Raw genomic sequence first — 21,225 nt, 5'->3', positions numbered from 1 at the left:
AAATGGACGGGGTGTGTGTGAAACTCCGCGCCTGCGTAGCACTCACGGGACGGAAGGACAATCCCGACCACTTTTATATAGAAGGATTTCTGTCTAAAATTTTGCTTAACTTCTCCGACTTTAGTCTTCTTTCTCTCACAGTAAATCTCCCAGTTCATGAAACTGAGATCTTTGTGCTCAGAAATTATTTTTTAGACTGGATTGGGCAAATACAGCCTCTGGGGGGTATTTCCCATATGTGTCTTAAATCATCCAAGATCAGATGCCTGAAACTAATCTGGGATAAGTCAGCTGTGTAGTAGATTAGTCTAACTGGATCTAATCATCCGAGATGACTATTCACTGCACTGATTGAAAAGCCCATATATATTGAGTCTAGAAAACATGATCAGCAAGTCTTTGATAGGCTGCAACAAAATGATGAAAGAACGGGCGCATTTTTTCACACAAGCGGAGCAGGACCTTTTTTTCTAAGGATATGAAGAATTTCAAGATTTAATATGCACAAGGGGTAACACCGCAAAAGCAGCCCAACCAGAAAAGACGGCTGGCAAAAAGTGGGCGACAAATTAAATGCGTAAGTAGTGTGCATTGTATTTACTGATTGCAGCGTTTCATTTCCTATGTGTCAAATTAATTATTATTTAATATGTCATAATCCCAGATTAAATGTGAGCACAAGAAGAACATGGGGACAGGTTAAAGTGAAGTACCTGTACCAGAATATACTTCAAACTGGTAAATATTGGTATATAACTATTTAAAGAATTATTAACATAAAGAATCATATATAATATAAAAAACATTAATTTTAAAGCTAATAAGAAGGCAGACAATCAAAAAACAGGTGGAGGTCCACGTAGTCCAGGCCTAACCCCTGCAGAAGAGTTGGTTCCCCGGCAAAATGCCCATCACCCTGTTTCTGAGGGCATTCCAGGGGTTAGCTCCTCCTCAGAACCAGTGGCAGGATGCAATGGTCACTTCATTTCAGGTAACGAATGGTCATTGCATATATTTGTCCTCAGTGTGTGCCATAGGTATGTTCCATATAGTCCTCTTTTTTGTTGGATCAGTTGCAGGAAATGTCATTTCCCTAGAACCTGTGTCTGATCAACGAGATATTGATGAAGGTCAAATATTTGATGAAGACACTGTGTCTGATTATTCATCAGAAGGAGAAGTAAATTTTCCAAATAATGGTTGATCAAACTCCACTCTGCTCAGTCCCATGTGCCCCAATCATTGGGAAATCCTGGGTAATGAGAATGTTAGGCTGATTATGAGATTCTTTATGGAACTGTGGGTGTTTTTGCCTGTGTATTACCTACCTGCAAGTGCATGAAATGCCTCTTTTATTGTCTGCACATGCAGGTATCCAGGAAACACTATGAAAACCTGAAGGAAATATTTCAGAGCCAAACAGACTTTACGAATTGCCTGGCAAACTGTACTTTTGAATAGATTTTCCACATCGCCGACAGTATATAAAAAAACTGCTGCTTGCAAAAAACCTCAAAGCAATGCATACTGTCTGTGTGGGTGTGAGAGCACGATTTCGCTTAGTTTGACTTCAAATATAAGGTGCTAATAAATCAGAGGTACAATATTCCCCCCTGGCTAAAGCAGTATCTTTCAAAAAGAATTTCCTCCGGGAGCAATAAAGGATCTTGCAGATCGAGCAAAACCCTCTCTATATGAAATTCTCTTCTTATAATTTGCGCACCGATATCAATTGGTCGCTCATTCTTGAACGGCGAAGGCATGACTGAATTAATTCCATGCACGGACACTGATTAAGTGTGTGACCTAATCCATGTTTACATAGAACAAACCTGCACCGAGCAGGTTTGAGGATTTGGATGTGCTGCTATGACAACACATCTTGCAAGAGTTTTGAAAAACCGACAGATCCAGGATCATGCCAAATCGTCAACAATTAAATCTGGCTAAATGAGTAATCCACGTACGAAAAATACCCCCTCTAACTGATTCATTGGATATCTTCTGGGAATGGTTGTGTTATGAACTGCATCACACAGGATGGTGAAAGGAGATTCAATCCAAAAATCAATGAAAAGACTAGACCTGGGTCCTCATGTATAAACGGTGCATACGCACAAAAATGTTGCATAAGCCCGTTTCCACGCTCACATCACAATGTATAAAACCTAAACTTGGTGTAAAGCCATGCACATTCTCAAGCCTCCTTGAACCATTGTGTATGCAAGTTGTCTGCTCGGTTTTGCAAACTGCCAGAACCCAAAGTCAAACTAGTGCTACTGTTCCTGTGAGGTTTCCCTTTGTTTTTTAGATTCACATCCCTGAAGTGGCTTTATCAAATACACTGAAATTAACCACATATTGTTTATTAGTTTAAAGCATCTGATTGTAATTAACCTGTAAAAATATAATGGCCCACAGAATGGCCAAACCATTCCAAATACCATAGCTGCTACCCTGGATGGATAGATGGATGGAATAATTAAACATATACAACAAAAATATTTCAAAGTTCCTTAAATGTTTTGAATTTTTAGCATCTAAGCTTACAGATGGCTTGACATTTATTACAAAGCTGATTTTGAGGCAACTGGTTACTTGGAGAAAGAAAAGGAAGGACAGGAATTGGGGGGGTTAGTAAATTTGAAAGAGATAGTACTGTTGCAATAAAGTATTTAATCGCGGGTCGCGCACAGAGCAGAAAGCATCTTGCAGGAGGCAGGAACAATCTCTGGATGGGGTTCTAGCTTGTCACTACCCCTACGCCACCATGCCTTCAATTTTTTAATACATGCTTTAATTCCTATCATCATGAAAATGATATCAAGTGTACATCTTAATATTCAAATTGTTCAGAGAGCTGTAACATCATGAATGTAATGTATTTTGTGTCCTGTCGGCATAAGAGAAAGCCCATTTAATAAGCATGTACTGATTCACATACATTGAGCACATAGAAAAACACATACGTGGAATAAGAAGCATTTAACGTACTACTTTAGTTACGATGGGATCAGAGAAACTCTAGTAAATTAAGCATTGATTTTAAGATTGAGTTTACGATGTTCTACTTTAATGACAAAATAAACTGTGAGATTGAAGTGGACATTTTTACCTTTTTTTCACTGTGTTCCCACTTTTTTTTTCTTTGCACTTTATCCTAATACGCTTCTGTATGACACTCAGACAGTGGGTAACAACGCGCCTTTTTTATTTTGGGCACTGTGCGACTTTCTGAACTTAAACTTTCGAGTTTCTCTGCACTCTGTATCACTCAATCGACTTCCTTTGGTGGATTATACCACTGCTTAAGGCAACATATAGTGTGTTTTCCTTGCCTCAACTTCACATTCGCTGAAGTTCTTTTTTTAATGTGCTTTTTCCATTGTCTTTTAACCAAATGCTGAACGCAAAGGGAGTGGCATGGTGGCAGAGTGATGCCTCGCAGTTAGGAGGCTTGGGTTCCTCCCTGTGTGGAGTTTGCATGTTCTCCCCGTGTCTTCGTGGGTTTCCTCCAGGTGTTCCTGTTTCCTCCCACGGTCCAAAGACATGCAGTTTAGGTGCATTGGTGATCCTAAATTGTCCCTAGTGTGTCGGTGTGTGTGTGCCCTGCGGTGGGCTGGAGCTATGCCCGGGGATTTGTTCCTGCCTTGCACCCTGTGCTGGCTTGGATTGGCTCCAGCAGACGCCCGTGACCCTGTGTTGGGATATAGCAGGTTGGAAAATGACTGACTGACTGAAAGGAAAGGGCTATTTTTATTGATTTGCATATTAAAAAATGCTAAATTCTGGGAGTAATCGGGATGGAGCTTACTTTTCACTCTGACCAGAATTTATGTAGCAGAAGTGCCTGAAGATTGGCTTAAGCACTGTTTTGTGCAACTGAATTTTTTGTGTGTATGCACATTTCCACTTTTGTCCATTCGCCATGATTTAGTATGAATTCTGCTTGCGGCATTATGCATAAGGCCTCTAGACCTCACTAGTCTGCCCCAAAATAAGATTCACCCCTGGCAGTCTGACCCCAAACTCAGCTGGCAGATTGCAAGGCCTGCACAGGCCCAATATGGGGTCTAGGCATTTACACTTCAAATATATACCTTAAATGTACCAAATATGCAAAAAGTCACATCAAGTGACATGAATGTGTAAAGCCTCTGGGTTAACAGAACAAAGGAAAACAAAGAATCTTTATAAATATTCAATTAATTAAAATGAATTAAAAATGAAAGAAAAGGCAGACGATAAACACAAAAGGTATTCCTAAGAAAGCAACCCATAAAAATTAAATCCAAATACAAAATCAATTGAACAATCACAAGAATATAGCAATGACAAAAAACATGAATGATACCAAAATACACAAAACAATATTTAAAAAAAGCATAAAATAACACATCAAATAAAAAAATGACATTAGCCATCCACAACATTTATTTCTATAGCACATTTTCATATGAAGTATGTAGCTCAAAGTGCTTTAGAAGATGTCAGAGAAATAGTTGCATGCAAAGAAAAACAAATTAAAATTAGACGAGAATATAAATAAATGAATGACATACCAAAAACTGTAAACAGTAAATCAATACACACTTAAATAATACAGATTATACAAGAATCGTTATTTATAGATTATACAAGCAATAGATAGAAATCCAACTAATTAATGGTATGATGGCTGGGGATGACAAAAGAATAATGAAGCTCCAGGATTGAGATGCTGCAGGGAAAAACTAAATCTGCAGGGGTTCCAAGTCCAAAAGACCACCTAAATCTATATATGCTATAGAAACAATGAACTTATGCTAGCAGATTTACAACAGAGCCAAGCTGTATTATGTTAAATATTCTTTGTGCATTCTGCTGGGACATGGAGGTATATATACTCTGTATAGTCTGTCATATCTGAAATGAATTAGGTGTACATGAAAATCCTCAAATCATGTTCATATTTTACATGCTTTCCTAAAAATGAAAAGTGCATTTTTAAGATAAACTGAGGAATTTGTACAGCTCTGAATCTAGTTAGAACTTTTGCCATGACTAATCATATTAAGTGAAACCTTTCCTAGTTGAATTTGATCTCAGTCCTTTTGCTTGTTATACAGTATAGTATTATTTGAAAAAATATTGAACGTTTGATGAAGCACAATTACAAAGAAAATCTCCTTCCTTCTTTTCTCTTCTCTTCTGTCTCCATTCACCTCCCTCTAGTGAGTGTTGCCTTCATTCTTTCTGAATCTGACTCAACTGGACGAGGCTGCATGGCTTCCTTTTATGTTAATAATAATAATAACAATAATAATAATAATAATAATATATTTTATTTATATAGCACCTTTCTTATGCTCAAGGTGCTTCACAGACTCTCAGAAAGCAGATCAGTGTATATGTAACATTGCATACAAATACAAATATTGTCATGCATAGATCCCTAAACAGATAAATTCAGGATATACAAAGCATTAAATAGAACAAAAGAAAAAATAAACCAGAGTAAAACACTAAGTTCAATACTAAAATGTCAGAGCAAATAACATAATGTATGATATAACACACACACAAATTATCCTCTGCGGTGGGCTGGCCCCCTGCCCGGGGTTTGTTTCCTGCCTTGTGCCCTGTGTTGGCTGGGATTGGCTCCAGCAGACCCCCGTGATGGATGGATGGACAAATTATCCTGAGCATCTGAACAGAGAAGTAAACTGAAAGAAGCATCAGAATGTTAATTTGCATTAAAAGCCTTCCTGAACAGTTGAGTTTTAAGTTGTTTTATCAAAGAATAAATGGGGTCAAGCTGATCTTATTAATTTAAGGAGGTTATTCCAAACTCTGGATGCTATAAAATTGAAGGCCCTGTCACTCACAGAATCCAGGTTACTGTAGGGCAAAATAAGCCAGAGCCAGAGGACCTTAGCGAGCGAACAGGACTATAGTAATGGAGAAGGTCACTGATGTAGTCCTATGCGAGGGCATTTAAATCCTTATAGATTATTAATAGACTTATATTCAATCCTGTAAGACACAAGAAGCCTATGAAGGTGAAGCAGGATGGGTATTATGTGCTCACCATTTTTGGTTTGTGTAAGGACTCATGCAGCAGAGTGTGGAAACAGCTAGAGCTGTGATATAAGATTCGAAGGGGCACCTTCCAGCAGTGAGTTACAATAATCAATGCGGGATATGATAAAAGTATGGCAAGTTTCTCAGCATGAGAAAAAGAGAGGAATAAGCGAACACAGGATATGTTACGAAGATGAAAGTAACAAAGTTTCTTAATGTGGTTTATGTGGGCGCTATAAGAAAGGGAGGAATCAAAAATGACACCAAGGTTCCTTGCATCAGAAGAAGGTCTAATGAGATCACCGTCAAAAGTGACTAAAAAGGTACTCTTTTTGTGCACTTTAGTACCAATTTAATTTTAAAGAGTTCTGCTACATCAAGGTTTTAGTTTGACTGAGGCAATGTGTAAGTTGAGAAAGCTCTGATGAAATTTTGTTTTTACATTGAAATAGAGTTGAGTATCATCTGCATACAAATGATAACCAAAGCGACAAATAATATGACCAGGGGGATTGATACAGAAGAGGAGAGGGCCGAGGACAGAGCTCTGGGTAGCTCCTTGTGTGACTGGTGGTGATCTGGATCTGCTGTTGTCAAGACTAACAAACTCTTGCCTATCAGACAGACAGGACTTAATGCAGTGGAGGGCAGCGCCAGACATACCCAGAATGTTCTCCATGTGCATAGCCCGATGGAAACACATCAGGGCCAAGCGGAAGTCCTGAAGAACTGGGATCATGAATCCCAAAGCACCCCCTGGCGACACCCATGGGACCCAGCAGAGCAGACTCACGGCACTCCAACTCCCATCATGCCCTGCAATCCTAGGATGATGTCATCTAGGAGATGGGGATTAACCTTATTCCAAAACAGGAGTCTTCCTCCACTGCTCTGTTGTTTTGTCTTCCTGTCCAGGTAATATGCATATACAGTAATCCCTCCTCGATCGCGGGGGTTGCATTCCAGAACCCCCCGCGATAGATGAAAATCCGCGAAGTAGAAACCATATGTTTGTATGGTTATTTTTATATATTTTAAGCCCTTATAAACTCTCCCACACTGTTAACATTATTAGAGCCCTCTAGACATGAAATAACACCCTTTAGTCAAAAGTTTAAACTGTGCTCCATGACAAGACAGAGATGACAGTTCTTTCTCACAATTAAAAGAATGCAAACATATCTTCCTCTTCAAAGAATGCGTGTCAGGAGCAGAGAATGTCAGAGAGAGAGAGAGAAAAGCAAACAATCAAAAAATCAATACCTGCTTTTGGGCTTTTAAGTATGCGAAGCACTGTGATAAAGCAGCATTTTTTAGAGGAGCGTCCGGATCCTCTAGGCAACCAGCCTCTGTGCAAACAGCCCCTCTGCTCACACCCCCTCCGTCAGGCGCACAGAATGTCAGAGAGGGTGAGAGAGACAGAAAAGCAAACAATCAAGCACTGCACAGGAAGCATATCTTATATCATTGAGGAGTTTTAGTTAATATGTAATACATGCTCTGATTGGGTAGCTTCTAAGCCATCCGCCAATAGCGTCCCTTGTATGAAATCAACTGGGCAAACAAATTAAGGAAGCATGTACTATACACTAAAAGACCCATTGTCCGCAGAAATCCGCGAACCAGTGAAAAATCCATGATATATATTTAGATATGCTTACATTTAAAATCCGCGATAGAGTGAAGCCGCGAAAGTCGAAGCGCGATATAACGAGAGATTACTGTATGTTGTAAAAGAAGCCCGGACCACAGACAGACACACAGACCAACAATGTCCAAAAAGCATGCTCAATTTATTATTTTCTTCTGCACACACAGCACACAGTGTACCAACCCACAATAATTGCTCAGCCTTTTACTTTCCTCTTTCTCTTAAGTCTTCTGCCGCCTCTACTCCTCTCCTCTTCCACCTGACTCTGGCTCCCTGAATGGAGTGAGGCAGCTCCAGGTACTTCCCAATTAACTTCCAGCAGCACTTCCGGGTGTGGCGGAACTGCTGCAGACCTTTTTTTTTAGCTGTCCAGGCACCCCCTGGTGGTGGCCATAGACCCAAACAGGTTTGAGCTTCTAAGCCCCAAGCCCATGGCCATGATGCAACCCAGGGGGGCTGCCTTCTCATGTCCCGGGCTATAAATTGCTCTTCTCCTGGTCCCCTGCTCCTCCAGGTCTCCCAATAGGGCATGATCCCCAGCCATCCGTCACAATGTATATGTAATATATGTATATGTATGACTAGAATGTTAAATTATAAATATATATACATATAATATTGAAGTAAAGGAAATAGATACATCTTATATTTTTTAGTTTTATTATTCAGATGTTCATTTAAACAAGAAAAACAGCAAAATCAATAATAAGCATACAATCACTCAGTTAGTCAGTCATTTCCAAACCTGCTATATCCTAACACAGGGTCACGGGGGTCTGCTGGAGCCAATCCCAGCCAACACAGGGCGCATGGCAGGAACAAACCCGGGCAGGGCACCAGCCTATTGCAGTAACAAGCATACATTTAGTTTAAAAATTAAATTGTTGACGAAGACTCAAAGAAAACCTAATTTTGTTTGCCACAAATTTGACATTTTTTGTGTGAAAGACGTTTGTCAATGTCAGGGGTATGCTTTTGTGATGATGTAATTTTCACTATAGATGATAAGTGTTTAGCTATCAGTCTTTCTGAAGCTTTATTTGCTTTCAGGACAGAAAATAGATTGCTAAGATTCTTGCAATAAATATACTCATTTCAAAAAAGTGGTTTGACAAGTAAGAATAAAAATCAGGAATCCCAGTGTCACCAAATTTTTCTTCAATACTGTGTCACTTTGCTTTCTCAACATCAAAATAAAACGGAATGCTAAATAAGGAGAAATCATCTTCAGAAGGACTGAAATCCTCAAATTGGCTTTCAAAGTCAAAACGTATCTCAGTTTCATTGGAAGAATCATGGCAAAAATTTGAAGCACTGGTATGACTGTTAATAATTCTGACATGTAGGAAAATTAGTCAATTTACAACTTTTCAGCTGCCTTTCTCAAAGGCTGTAGTTTACTTTAAAAGCCATAACACAGTCGTGCAATATTGCCACAATCTGATCTCACCTCTGAAGTTTTAAATTCAAGTCGTTTAAATGTCCCTTAATGTTTATTATGAGTTCCAAATCCTGAAGCCAGCAACTGTCATCAAGTTTATCTAGTGACCTTCCTTTCAGTTCTAAAAAACACTTTAATTTTTTGATGTAGTAGCCAAAACCACTTCAGAACATTATTACAAGAAATCCAACAGGCTCTGTGTGTTATGGCAAACCTTCAAATTCAATTCTCATTTCAAGAAGTAAAGAATAAAATTGATGTTTATTCAATCCATGTAAATATATGAAATTTACTCTTTTTTTTAAAAAAAAAGTGAGCACACGCCCCATTTTTACAGCTTTTGAGCACAACACTTCTTGTTGTATAATATGGCAAACATGGTGGAACTTACAGTCAGGAGCAATTTCACTCTGCTTAGCCCAGTTACAGATCCAATAGTCTTTCTCCTCACTCCAAGAACTCTAACCCTATATATTCATTTTGACAATGAAAAATTTTCCAGTAGCTCACTTACTTTTTTGAGAATGTCTTCACCTGTCGTTTTTATGAAGAGTAAGAAGATCAAGCATGTTTTCAGTCATCTTAAGATTTCCATCACATGCACAAATAAAGACAGTTTACTGAGCCAAACCACTTACATCAGTAATTGAGTCAGCTGCAATGGAAAATGTGAAGCAATTTTGAAGTTTTTCAATTACTTGTCCAGTTATGTCAGCTGCCATTTCATCAATCATTTCAGTGACAGTGATTCTTGACAAAGAAATATTCTGAAAAAATGTAACTTTATCAAGGCAAAGAATTTCAGCACATTTTACCATGCACTTCTTTGTGAAGTCACCTTCAGCAAAGCATGTCAAGTGTTTGGCTACTAGTTCTGCAACGATATACAGTTTGGCCACTGCCTCACTGTCTTAATGAACTTTGATGGTTATTAAATGTAAATTTAAAATCTACTCATATTTTACCTGAGTACTGCTCATATTTAGAATGGTGCAGTTCTTAAAGTATATTCCTTTTCAACGCTAATATTCTGTATACGGTTTACATGCTGAATCTTGTTTGCTTCACAACACAAGTAATGTAGCTCCTATTTCTTCTGAAAGACTTTGTGTTCAACTCCGGCAGACCTTTTCCTACTACTGTATGCCTTAGAAAGCAACATAGTCATTTTTTTAGTATGGTAATTATGTTTACCAAATAAATAGGTTAATTAATAACTTCCTTGCATTACACTTATAATAATAAAAACCATCAAATTTATAGGTTGCATGTGTGTATCTGTCCTTCAAAAGTATCATTTGTTGATTACAGTCACTCTCATACCACGCCACTACAAGTCTTACTGCTCAGTGATGCAGGTGGTGATGGACGATTTGTGCCCGATGTGGATGCCCTGTTAGTAAATCCAATGCATCAAAATAGTATGCCGCCAGGGGCTGTAGGTGTTTTCAGCTGCACAGAAAAACATTTTAATTCAAATTAATATATAAATTTCAGGGCGGCACGGAAGTACAGTGGTAGCGCTGCTGCCTCTTTCCTACATTTACGACGTGTGTATCTGTTGTGTAATAGAAACCACTGCATAGAGAAAAGTGTGTGCATTGCAACAGGAAGACACGTAGTAAATGTAGGAAAGACGGTTCTTGCAGCACAAAGAAATCGACAAATATATGGGACACTGGGTATAAATTTATAGTACTTGTAAAAGTTAGCTTTTTTCAGTTTTATTCCCTCAATGACGATCACGCTCTAACACCCCTCCCCCCCCCGCCTCTCCTGTTCTGACTGTAACAGCGGCAGCGTAAATTCACACTCAATCTGATGCTGTTTGTTTTCAAATAATATTGTATTTGTGCAATGATGTTTTCTGATTGGTACTATTCATGTCATAAAATGGTTTCTTCAAAATATCATATATACCTACGTCTGTGTTTTTTTTTTTTGACATCATACACCATAAGGTGCATACTAATTCTGTGTGAGCAGGAATACTCAATAAAACTAAATAACAAAAAATCAAGTGATGGCGAGATACGAAGAAGGCAGATTCACCAGCATTTGTGTGTCAGCTTTTATCCCTCCAGATCAGAGAATGTCCAGTTCCATTGCCTCAAAACACCACTCACATCTACAGTTATTCCCAGTTTCAAATAAAAACTAACAGCGTCAGATCCCTAGGGTGGTAGTATGCATCGTGATCGTGACTGAGAGAATAAAAGTGAAAAAAAGGTAACTTTTACAAGTACAGTACTATAAATGTACACGGTCTGTTACAGACGCGAACCAAATGTATGTTTGTACTGTATAATTTTAACAATAAGAGCAGCTAACTATTGAAAGTGGTAAATACAGGAGGCAGTGAGTATTGAACCAGTGGCCTCTTGATTACAAGTCAGCAAATCTTACCACTACACCACAGAAGCTGTTGTATTGGCATTGATCCTTTTGTGAAAGTGTTCATTTGATCTTTGGACTTCAGGTTTTGCACATTCCATAGTTTATGTCTACATTTTGTAACTTTTATTACTAAATTATGAAAAAGTTTCTGTTTTAACAATGTGTTTACAGATTACTGTAGAAACGGAATACATATGAAATGTTGTATATGTGTTCCAAATAGCGATCTATTATTTCCATTCTAAAACTCCAGCTGTACACTCCCAGATAATAAAACAAGGCATGAGCTGGTAGAACTTTGTGAATGGTCTGTGATGGTGGGGGGATGGAATAGCCAGCAGCTTACTGCTTGTCTTAATTGGCACATTTACAGGACAAAAGACGCTGACGGAGAGGTGCGAATGGATTTAAGGTGGGCCGGATTTGCAAGTTTTCTCGTAGGCTCTGGTAATTCTAGTGTTAAGCTAACCAATGTCAATATCCTTATTTGTCATATTCACACTCCCTGAATATGTCATAACTACTGTTCCTTTGATCCTATGAAAATAGATTTATCAGAATGACACAGGTAATGTATGAAGGTTTATTTAATTGATTTTATATGACTTTCTTGTTATAATATTTGGTTATTTTATGGTTATTTGTTTTTGGATGTTGCCTTTCTGCGTTTTGGTTTGTCCGAGTGCCACCATTTAGAGTTTCTGTATTTTATTGATGCTGCCATTTTGCTGTTGTGATGCTGCATGGTTTCATGTGATGCAATGCAATGTGACCCATGACATCACGGTGACCATATTAATGGAGACAGATGAATGATTAAAATAGTATTTGAAATTTGTTTAATAATAAAAGCAAAAACTGAGAAGAAAACATTTGTTTTTAAGTAGTATTTTAGCTAGACTCTTCTGGTTATGAATATAGTTTCTGTAACATCTTTAGCTTTTCTAATTTCCCCTAAAATGTTTTGCCAGAAGGAATGAGGTTAGCAAATAATTTAGAATGAAATCAGAAGATAAGATTAAATAAGTTGCAAAAATAATTCGAATTTAGTAAACAAGTTTTACATTAAAATTGAAAGAAAACGTCATGTGTAACTTCTCTTCTGTAATGCCCATAAAGAAATCTTTGGCCCTCTGAAATAACTACCAGTCTACAGAATCAAAGCACTTCTTCTTACCTTCCAGAATTCCTTTTCCACAGAAGCACTTTTTTCTCCACACTATATACACCAGTGTTTATCCCCCTCTCCTGATCTTAAACTCCAGGGTTAAATCAGTTTATTCTTGCAAATGCTTTGAGCACAACTGCAAGCTCCTGTGAAGCATTTCTGTGACAAGCTTGATCCTTCAGAGAATTCAGCAAACATTGCATTTCCCAGAAACCATTGAAGCTGAGCAATGTTGCTTCCCTCTATCAGTATGGGTACTTTCAGAGCACATGCCCAGCTGAGTGATGGGTTATGTTGTATCACATTTGGGATGTGTAAACCATGTAGTTCACTCAGCATACTGATTTCCTCTACCAATCCTTTAGAGCAGTGTTTTTCAACCTTTTTTGGGCAAAGGCACACTTGTTTCATGAAAAAAATCACGAGGCACACCACCATTAGAAAATGTTAAAAAATTTAACTCTGTGCCTATATTGACTATATATAAAGTAATTCTCTTGAATAGGAATCAAATAAACACAAAGAAAGTATTTTATAATTACTTTATTATGAAATATTAAGTAAACAAAATAGTGAAAAATTATAAAATTCAGTGCGCAACCTGGGCCTGTTTGGCTGAACACAAAGCTGATATTCTGGCTGGAATCGAAGAAAGACACACACGTAGCTCTTCGTCAACAGCTCTCAGTCTCTCTCTGTATTTGGTTTTTATAGCAATCATGCTTGAAAAGCTAATCTCACACAGATATGTAGTGGAAAATGGGAGCAATGTCAAAATAATTTTATTTGCCAGAAAGGGGAACTCCTTGGCGGTATCCAACCAAAAACTGTCCAAAGGTAGATCAGCAAATCTTAGCTTGAAACCACGATTTTGTCTCAGTTCAGTTAGTTCCTCCTGCTCCTGTAAAGTCATGTCCTTTCCACCAACTGATGCTGAGCTATAAGGGTCCCTAACCCAGTCAAGGCATTCAGTGGAGACTGAAGAGAAATAAAATGACAACTTCTCCTCAAGAGTTTTTAAATGTTTAACTATTATCTCACACAGTGCAGCAGTGTGAACACCTTGCCATTGCTTGGTGAGTGTGAACATTTCAAGATTGCCACTTTCCACGTGTTGATGCCAGAGTTGCACCTTTGAACGGAATCCATTTATTTTATCTGTACTTGTAAGCAGGTTTTCACTTGCCTTGCATTCGTGTGTTCAGTTCATTCAGATGATAAAATATATCTGCCAGGTATGCCAGCCTTACACACCACTCATCACTTGCAAGCTGCTTTGCGTAATCTGACCTCTCATTTGTCAGAAACACTTTAAGTTCCTCCAGCTCATACACACGAACCAAGACCTTGCCACGCGACAACCACCGGACCTCCGTATGCAACAGCAAGGTTTTATGCTTCGCTCCCATCTCCTCACACAAAGCTAAAAATATGCGACTTTTCATGGGTCGTGACTTTATAAAGTTTACCATGCGCACAACATCATCCAACACATGAACTAGGGCTGCTGGTAAAGTCTTGGCTACGAGGGCCTTGCGGTGTAAAAAACAATGCGTAACAATCACATCTGGATTTCTTTCCTTCACTCTGCTTACAAAGCCTTTGGTGCGCCCGACCATGGCTGCAGCTCCATCGGTGCAGACACTTGTGCAGTATTCCCACTTAAGTCCTCCTTGTTCAAGGTATTCTGATGTGACCCGAAAAATTTCTTCTCCTGTTGTTTTGTCTGGCAATGCCTTGCAAAAGAAGTTTTCTCTAATTGCATCACCATCAACAAAACGCACATTGGCCAAGAGTTGAGCATGTCCACTGATATCAGTAGACTCGTCAAGTTGCAATGCAAATTTCTCACTGATACGGATCTTTTCCAAAACCACACTTTCGATGTCTGCAGACATGTCATTAATACGTCTGGAAATTGTGTTGTCTGAGAGAGGGACTTTGGCTATTTCCTTAGCTGCTTCAGGTCCGAGCATCTCCTCTACAATAGCTTTGCAGGCAGGAAGTATTAATGTCTCTGCCACAGTGTGCGACTTTTTTGACTTGGCTATAAGTTCAGCAACTTGATAGCTAGCTTTAAGAGCTCTTTCCTTTGTGGTTTTTCTCATGAAAGTTGCCTGTTTCTCCATGTTGTCACGCAGGCGAATAAAATAGTCCGCATTCTTGTTTTGAAGCAAAGGATGTTTCGTTTAGAGATGGTGTTTAAGTTTGCTTGGGACCATAGCACTGTTAGCTAGCTTTTCACCACACACCACGCACAGTGGAGTTGGTTTGTTTGTATCTCCAGTGCAAGTAAATCCAACTGAAATATAGCTTTCACTATATTGCCTTGCGCCAGAGAATTTGCTTGCGTTAACCATCTTTGCTTTCTTTTGACCCCCACTCATACTTGGGCTCTCATCTGCCTCCAAATTTTGTTCAGAGTCCAGTTCTTTCCTTTTCAAAAACTTGTCCATCACTGCAGTATCTCACTGTCACTGACAGCTCCAGATGACAGCTCTGTCTGTGCATGGGCCTGGCCCCTGGTGGATCTGGTCTGTCGGGGCAGGGCCTGGGCAGTTGCTCCCCCCGGTCGGGTTGTGCCAGGGCAAGATAGTGCTGCCTCTCCTCTCTGGTTGCTACGCCCTCCTGGATCCGATGCCGGATGACGTCACAGGCAGTGACGATTTCCGGGCATCAGGGAGCCAGGAAGTGGAAGGTGTCCCAGAGGGGACCGGGGGAGTCTAGGTGTGAATTTCAAAAAACACAAAAAAAACACAGTCTGTGTCAGTGTCTTGTCTTGTCTGCACCTACGGCACACTAGGCAACTCGCTGCTTTAGAGTAATGGTTCCCAAACTCAGTCCTGGAGACCCACTGTGGCTGCAGGTTTTTGTTCCAACCAACTTTTGTTTTTAATTGGACTCCTGTCCCAATTAAGTGAGTTGTTATTTCCCAGTTTCTGTGGTTTGGAGTCAATAGACAAATTATAAGACTAAGTAAATTTTTATTAAAATGTATTGAGCACTAGGGATAGATTTTTTTTGCTTTTTAACAATGTTCAGCCTGATTTTCATTCTGCTTTTCCATGTGTTCTGTTTGTTTGATTTATTATCTAATAATTAGTGGGTCTGATACTGAAGTTATTGCCGCCTTTCATCATTCATTGTTGTTTACCTGGTTGTTAGCTCTGTTTGTTTTTAATTATCATTATTAAGATACAATGAAAAATACAAACTGCACAAAAATGACAAAACAAAGAGAGGTAAGTGTTTAAAACAAAAGTAGAAATATTTCTAAATGTCTTATAAATGCGAAAATCACACTACTTTACTTTTCTAAAGGCAGAATAAGAGAAGGGATAAAACCATCTAAATATATGAAATCAGTTATTATCATTAATTGTAAATTTGGCTGGAACAAATACCTGCAGCCACAGTGGTACCTGCAGCCTTTAGAGGAACCAAAACATCAATGTAAATCACAATCCAATATTCTGTGTGGAATATTAAACTAGAAGTTGCAGGAAAGGTCTTAACTCTACCATATAGATTATTGTGTGAAGTTCATATTGGTCAGATGTCACTTTCTTATTCGCTGAAGACAATGTTCAGTCAAGTTTTCAAAATTTTTATTATGAAAATCTTGCATGGACCTTAATGCTGAATTCAATATGCAAAATTATATGTAGACATCAATGTATGACTGTGCATTCTGTACTAATGTAATTCCCTATTTTTTTATATTATTTGTTTGAACATAATGTTAGTTTCTGCTTGATTATTTTAAAGCATCAACAATGAGATACTTCAATTGTTAGCTATAGTAAAGACATTAATAAATTGCAACAAATTAAAACCAAGAATATTAAAGCATATTAAAGTGCATCTGAGGGAGAATAAACATCTCTCCAAAGATTACAAAATCTGCTTGCTCCTATTTGTAATTTATTCTTGGCAATTCCTTCTGAAAGGAAGATTGAACAACTTTTCAAAAGTTAATAAAATCTGCTTTCTCTTACTTGTAAACCATGATTGATATTTCTTAATAAATGAAACATCTAACTGTGTGGCTCCTACCCTTGTCAGCAGTTCCACATCTTTTAATACATTTGAGAAATACAGTACAATTATTACTGGCTTGAAATGTTGACTTTTTAAATGTGAGTGCTTGGGCAGTTTAAATGGGTCTAATGATGTGACAGATCTCAGATGTTTTGATTTAATTCCAGAAATAAGCTTTTTCTTTTTCAGACAGCTTAGTATTTTAAACAATAATTTTATGTTTATTTTATTACTTTGTTTGTCTTTTTGATCTCATACAATGTTCATGATTTGGTTCCAGATCACATTAATTTAATAAAGAGGGGAACATTCTTTGTCTTTATGCAAACAAATACATTTTATCAGAAAAAACACGTTTTTTAATAATATGTCTATTGAATATAGACCCTCAAAGTATACTCAATGACTGAATAAACGACAAACTTGGCCACATTTGTTTTTAATTAAACTTGCAGATAGCCCACTCACCATATGCAAAAGATTATGGAAATCTTGCAAAATGTTGGTGGGGTGAGGGGGTTAAGGACTGGGAAGCCACATCCTGGTACACTTTTAGGGTACTTTTGACAATATTACTATTTTATATTTTGGTTTGAAATTACATTTTACGCAACAACATCAACAACACTGATAATAATATGGATTCCACCCAAAAGAAAAATGAAAATGGGCACATGTGTTTTGTAATTTATATTTAGAAGTTTGTACTGTAAGTGACGTAATGTTTATTTCATCTTGTGGTTTGCTATAAAAAGTGCATTACATTTTTTAAACTTTTAACAAACAACTGGAATTTCACACCGTGAAAGAATGTGTAGATATAAGTAATAATGTTTTTTGTCTAGAAATAACAAAGATTAGCTTATTTCTAATCGTGGTAAAAGTATTTTTTTGCAAGTGCCTTAAATCATATGTAGTTAAGAGTATTATATACAGAATAATATGTAAATGTGTTAATACATAACATTTCTATTAGCTAAAGCAAATTGTGCAAAAAATGTTCACATGCTAAATGCAAATGTTCAAATGTTCAGTCTTCATGGGTCTTTTGCTGCACAAAATGGAACAAACTACTGTGAAATTCACAACATATGCTGCACAGACATCTCTCTCTCTCCTTCCTCATCTAACTCCATCCATCTTCTTCACTTCATTTTGTTTTTGCTTTACCACAATCAAGGCTGTGATGGTAACATACCGACCTGAACAAGCTGACCATGCTATCCTCAGTTACCTTTAACCTTCTGGTGAATTCCCAGAGGCTTCTGGGACAGTCACGTGATGTAATCCTTTGTCATAGATGCACATTCCAGGTTCCTACCAGGTGTGCGTTTCCACCACAAACCAAGAGAGGGTGCTGCCGCTAACTATCTTCTCTTCTTCAGTTTTCTTCCACAGTGCAGAGAAACCGCCCAATAAGGGCAACTATGGTCCCTGCGCCATAAAAGCGAGACTGCCCAGAAGGTGGCGTCACTTCTTGTTCAAGCGACCTATGCAGAGAAGCTCCACAGCATAATAATCAAGAAAGTCATTCAGGTTAACCTCACCAGAGTGTTACGGTGACAATAGTTTTGTTTATCTTTGAATACCATCGTGCATTGTTTTTGTTAAAGCATTTCAGTAAACTGGGACAGCCAGATTGACGCCCCAAAAAATCCATTCCCTTGGATGACAACACCTTCTTGTGAGTCGTGGGTCTGCCTTAGTAGGCTGTGGCTGGTTCATAACGATATACCCTAACCTTTTTAAATGATTTGTCACCCTATCTACCATTCTTCAGTTCCTGCCCACAGTGTAAACTGGCTCATCTCTTTACTCATGAAGCCACTTGATGCATGTCCACAGAGGCCCTCTCTTTCTCACACAAACGTTCTCACACACACATACTCATCTGTATATCTTTCTCATTTAAATGCAGTCACCCTGCAATGTAACACAACCACCTACGTCAATATTTTTTGTGGTACTCTCTTTTTGAACAACATCTTTCTAAACTACACAGCAATAATCATTTAGGAGCTAATATTCACTTAGGCCATATCTAAGAACATTACACTCATGTAAAATCTAATATGCGTAAGGGTCTTGGGAGTGTCCCGTATGCATCCCCTATGCATGTCAAAAACCTTTGTAGCAGTAAGAGACAAACATCACTGTTAATACTTTATATCCATTTAATAATTGTGATTTTGCTGCTCTTACATTCTATCCATGGCATAGTTTTCTGAAAATGGAACCTTTGACAGGGGACCCTTTTCTCTGTTATGACACATAAGGTAGAAAGTTTGTTACTTTGCAATACAAAGTTTGCACATTCAATGTGCACACTCTACACAAAACTGAAGAAAAGTCTTTATTTACTAAAAAAAAGAGCAGACTCATTTTAATGGGTGGGTCTTTTTTTATTATTTTACTGTATAACAAGGGGAAGTGCTGGCAAGAAATTACAATAAAATAACTTATGATAGATAAAACAAAACCAGCAATCCAAGAACTTAAATATAACTGACTTTCCAAATGTCTTTTCTCTGTACCAAAAATACCGCTTCCAAACAATAAAAAATAAAACATTCACAAACAGAATTTTGAAGTTGAAAGGCAGCATCAATATAATCTCATAGAATTATTATTTAGTGTACTCATTACAAAATAATATTCATCTACTACTTGATCTTTTTAAACTACACACTCAGAGGAGACTTAATGCAGTAACAAAGTGAATAGGTATTTTTTTTATCAGAATACTTATTGGATATACTCTAACAAAATGAGCCAGCAGGCTGCAGAATGAGAAGAATTCCCTTTAATCGAGGAAGAGTATGCAATTTAAAATCATAATCATAAAGGAGCTACACTAAATACTACCATTAATAACATTTTGTTTTTTAAATAACTGGGTGGATTATTTTTTCTTTGTAAAAATAGCACTAATTTACAAAATCTACCTTTTATCCAATTCAATATTTAGACACAAAGTTAGTGTGATATGACGGTTTCAGATATATATTAATTTTGGTCCTGTCTTGATCGATAAATAACTATGGACAGATGGAGCCCTCGGACTTAAGCCTATAGTGGCAATCATTTTGTTAGAGCATCTTGATTTGTGCATCCTTCTCTTTGTTATAGTTTGCCTTTCCTATTTCACTATTCTTGTGATTCACCTTCATACTTCCTATAAATGTCTGCATATCTAGCTGTTCAATAGATCATATAGCTTTAGCACAAATTTAAATGTTTGATGTGAATAAAATGACATAAATAATATCTCCCATAGATCACACATGTACATTTAAACTGCACCGTATAAAGAATGTTAATATCATCTGTGTTGAATGTGGTTTCCGTCCCTTGCCTTTTGTCCATGATTTGAATCACATGCTGAGGCACAGAAAGCTGGGAAATGTGCCAGTGTGCCAGTTACAGCTATGCAGAAATTCAAAAGGCTCCTGTTTAAGGTAAAGATTCAGGGCAGTGATCTACAGTGTCACTGCTAAAAATGAAAAATCCAGCTTGTTCAATAGTGCCTCTCTTGCGTTTGTTTCAAAGTCAAATTTTATTTTGAGGTGAGCCTTAGTAGATCCAACTCCCTTCAGTGCAGCAGTATTCCAAAGACAAGTTTCTTTTCATGCATGGCCCAAAATGGGCAGAAAGTGGGAGGCTGTATTTTTCCTTCGTGTTTTCTGTCCCTTCTTTGGAAGTCCATTGCCATTCAAAGCCACAAACATTTGCTTTCCTTTGTTTTTCCATTGTAAGGATGCATAGGTGTTATATCCATTTTCTTCTATTCTCTCCTTCAGTTTGCAGTCAACACCAAATTCTTTCTTTAAAAGAATGATAAACAGGAAAAAGCAAATTAGAATTAAGCCATCATCTGATTATTCTTCTAACAAGGTTCAGAATGGGCAATACAAATTAAAACCATACCATACATACCCAGAGGACAACCAAGGCAGACACAGACAACAAGTGCAGGATTCAAACCCAGACTGCTAGACTGGGCCAGACTCTGCTGTTTTGTGTTTTCCTCCCACCTCCCCAAAGTTTAATTGGCGACACTTCACTGGCCCCATGCCCTGTGTTTGACAGATGCCTTGTCCAGGTTTGTTTCCTGCCATGCACCCAATGATGCTAAGATCCAGACCATTGGCTTCCTGAGTTGAATTGAACAACTTTGAAAATGTATGTGTGTACAGTAAATATGCATAATAGATCAATTAGAACTGTAATAAGTGCACCTGCAGTATACTGTGTAGCTGTGCCATATATTTATCACTGTACTCTGCAAAACAAGGCCATCAAAATGAGCAAAGCTATTTCTGTCAAACTACACTAATGTCTAAGTGCCATTATTTGCAACATAAAGTACTTTTTAACAAAAAAAAAACCCCAAAACTTTTAAGACTGTTTCCCATATGATTATTACCTCAGAAATCACATTGACTAATCCAGTTTTATATTTGT

General features: G+C 37.9%; 1 protein-coding gene across 1 annotated transcript in view; it reads right to left on the bottom strand.

Annotated features, from left to right (window-relative positions):
- Positions 1 to 19,142: 19,142 nt before the first annotated feature.
- LOC120527274 (fibroblast growth factor 10-like) overlaps positions 19,143 to 21,225 on the bottom strand; it is a 65,049-nt gene continuing 62,966 nt past the window's right edge. The window contains exon 4 of the mRNA XM_039750503.1: positions 19,143 to 20,585. Coding sequence (XP_039606437.1) covers positions 20,388 to 20,585 — 198 coding nt within the window. The 3' untranslated portion in view covers positions 19,143 to 20,387. The remainder of the gene's footprint in view (positions 20,586 to 21,225) is intronic.

The sequence above is a fragment of the Polypterus senegalus genome, chromosome 4 (assembly GCF_016835505.1).
Source record: "Polypterus senegalus isolate Bchr_013 chromosome 4, ASM1683550v1, whole genome shotgun sequence".
NCBI lineage: Eukaryota > Metazoa > Chordata > Cladistia > Polypteriformes > Polypteridae > Polypterus > Polypterus senegalus.
Note: the sequence above shows the minus strand (reverse complement) of the source record. Positions and strands in the feature narration are given on the sequence as shown.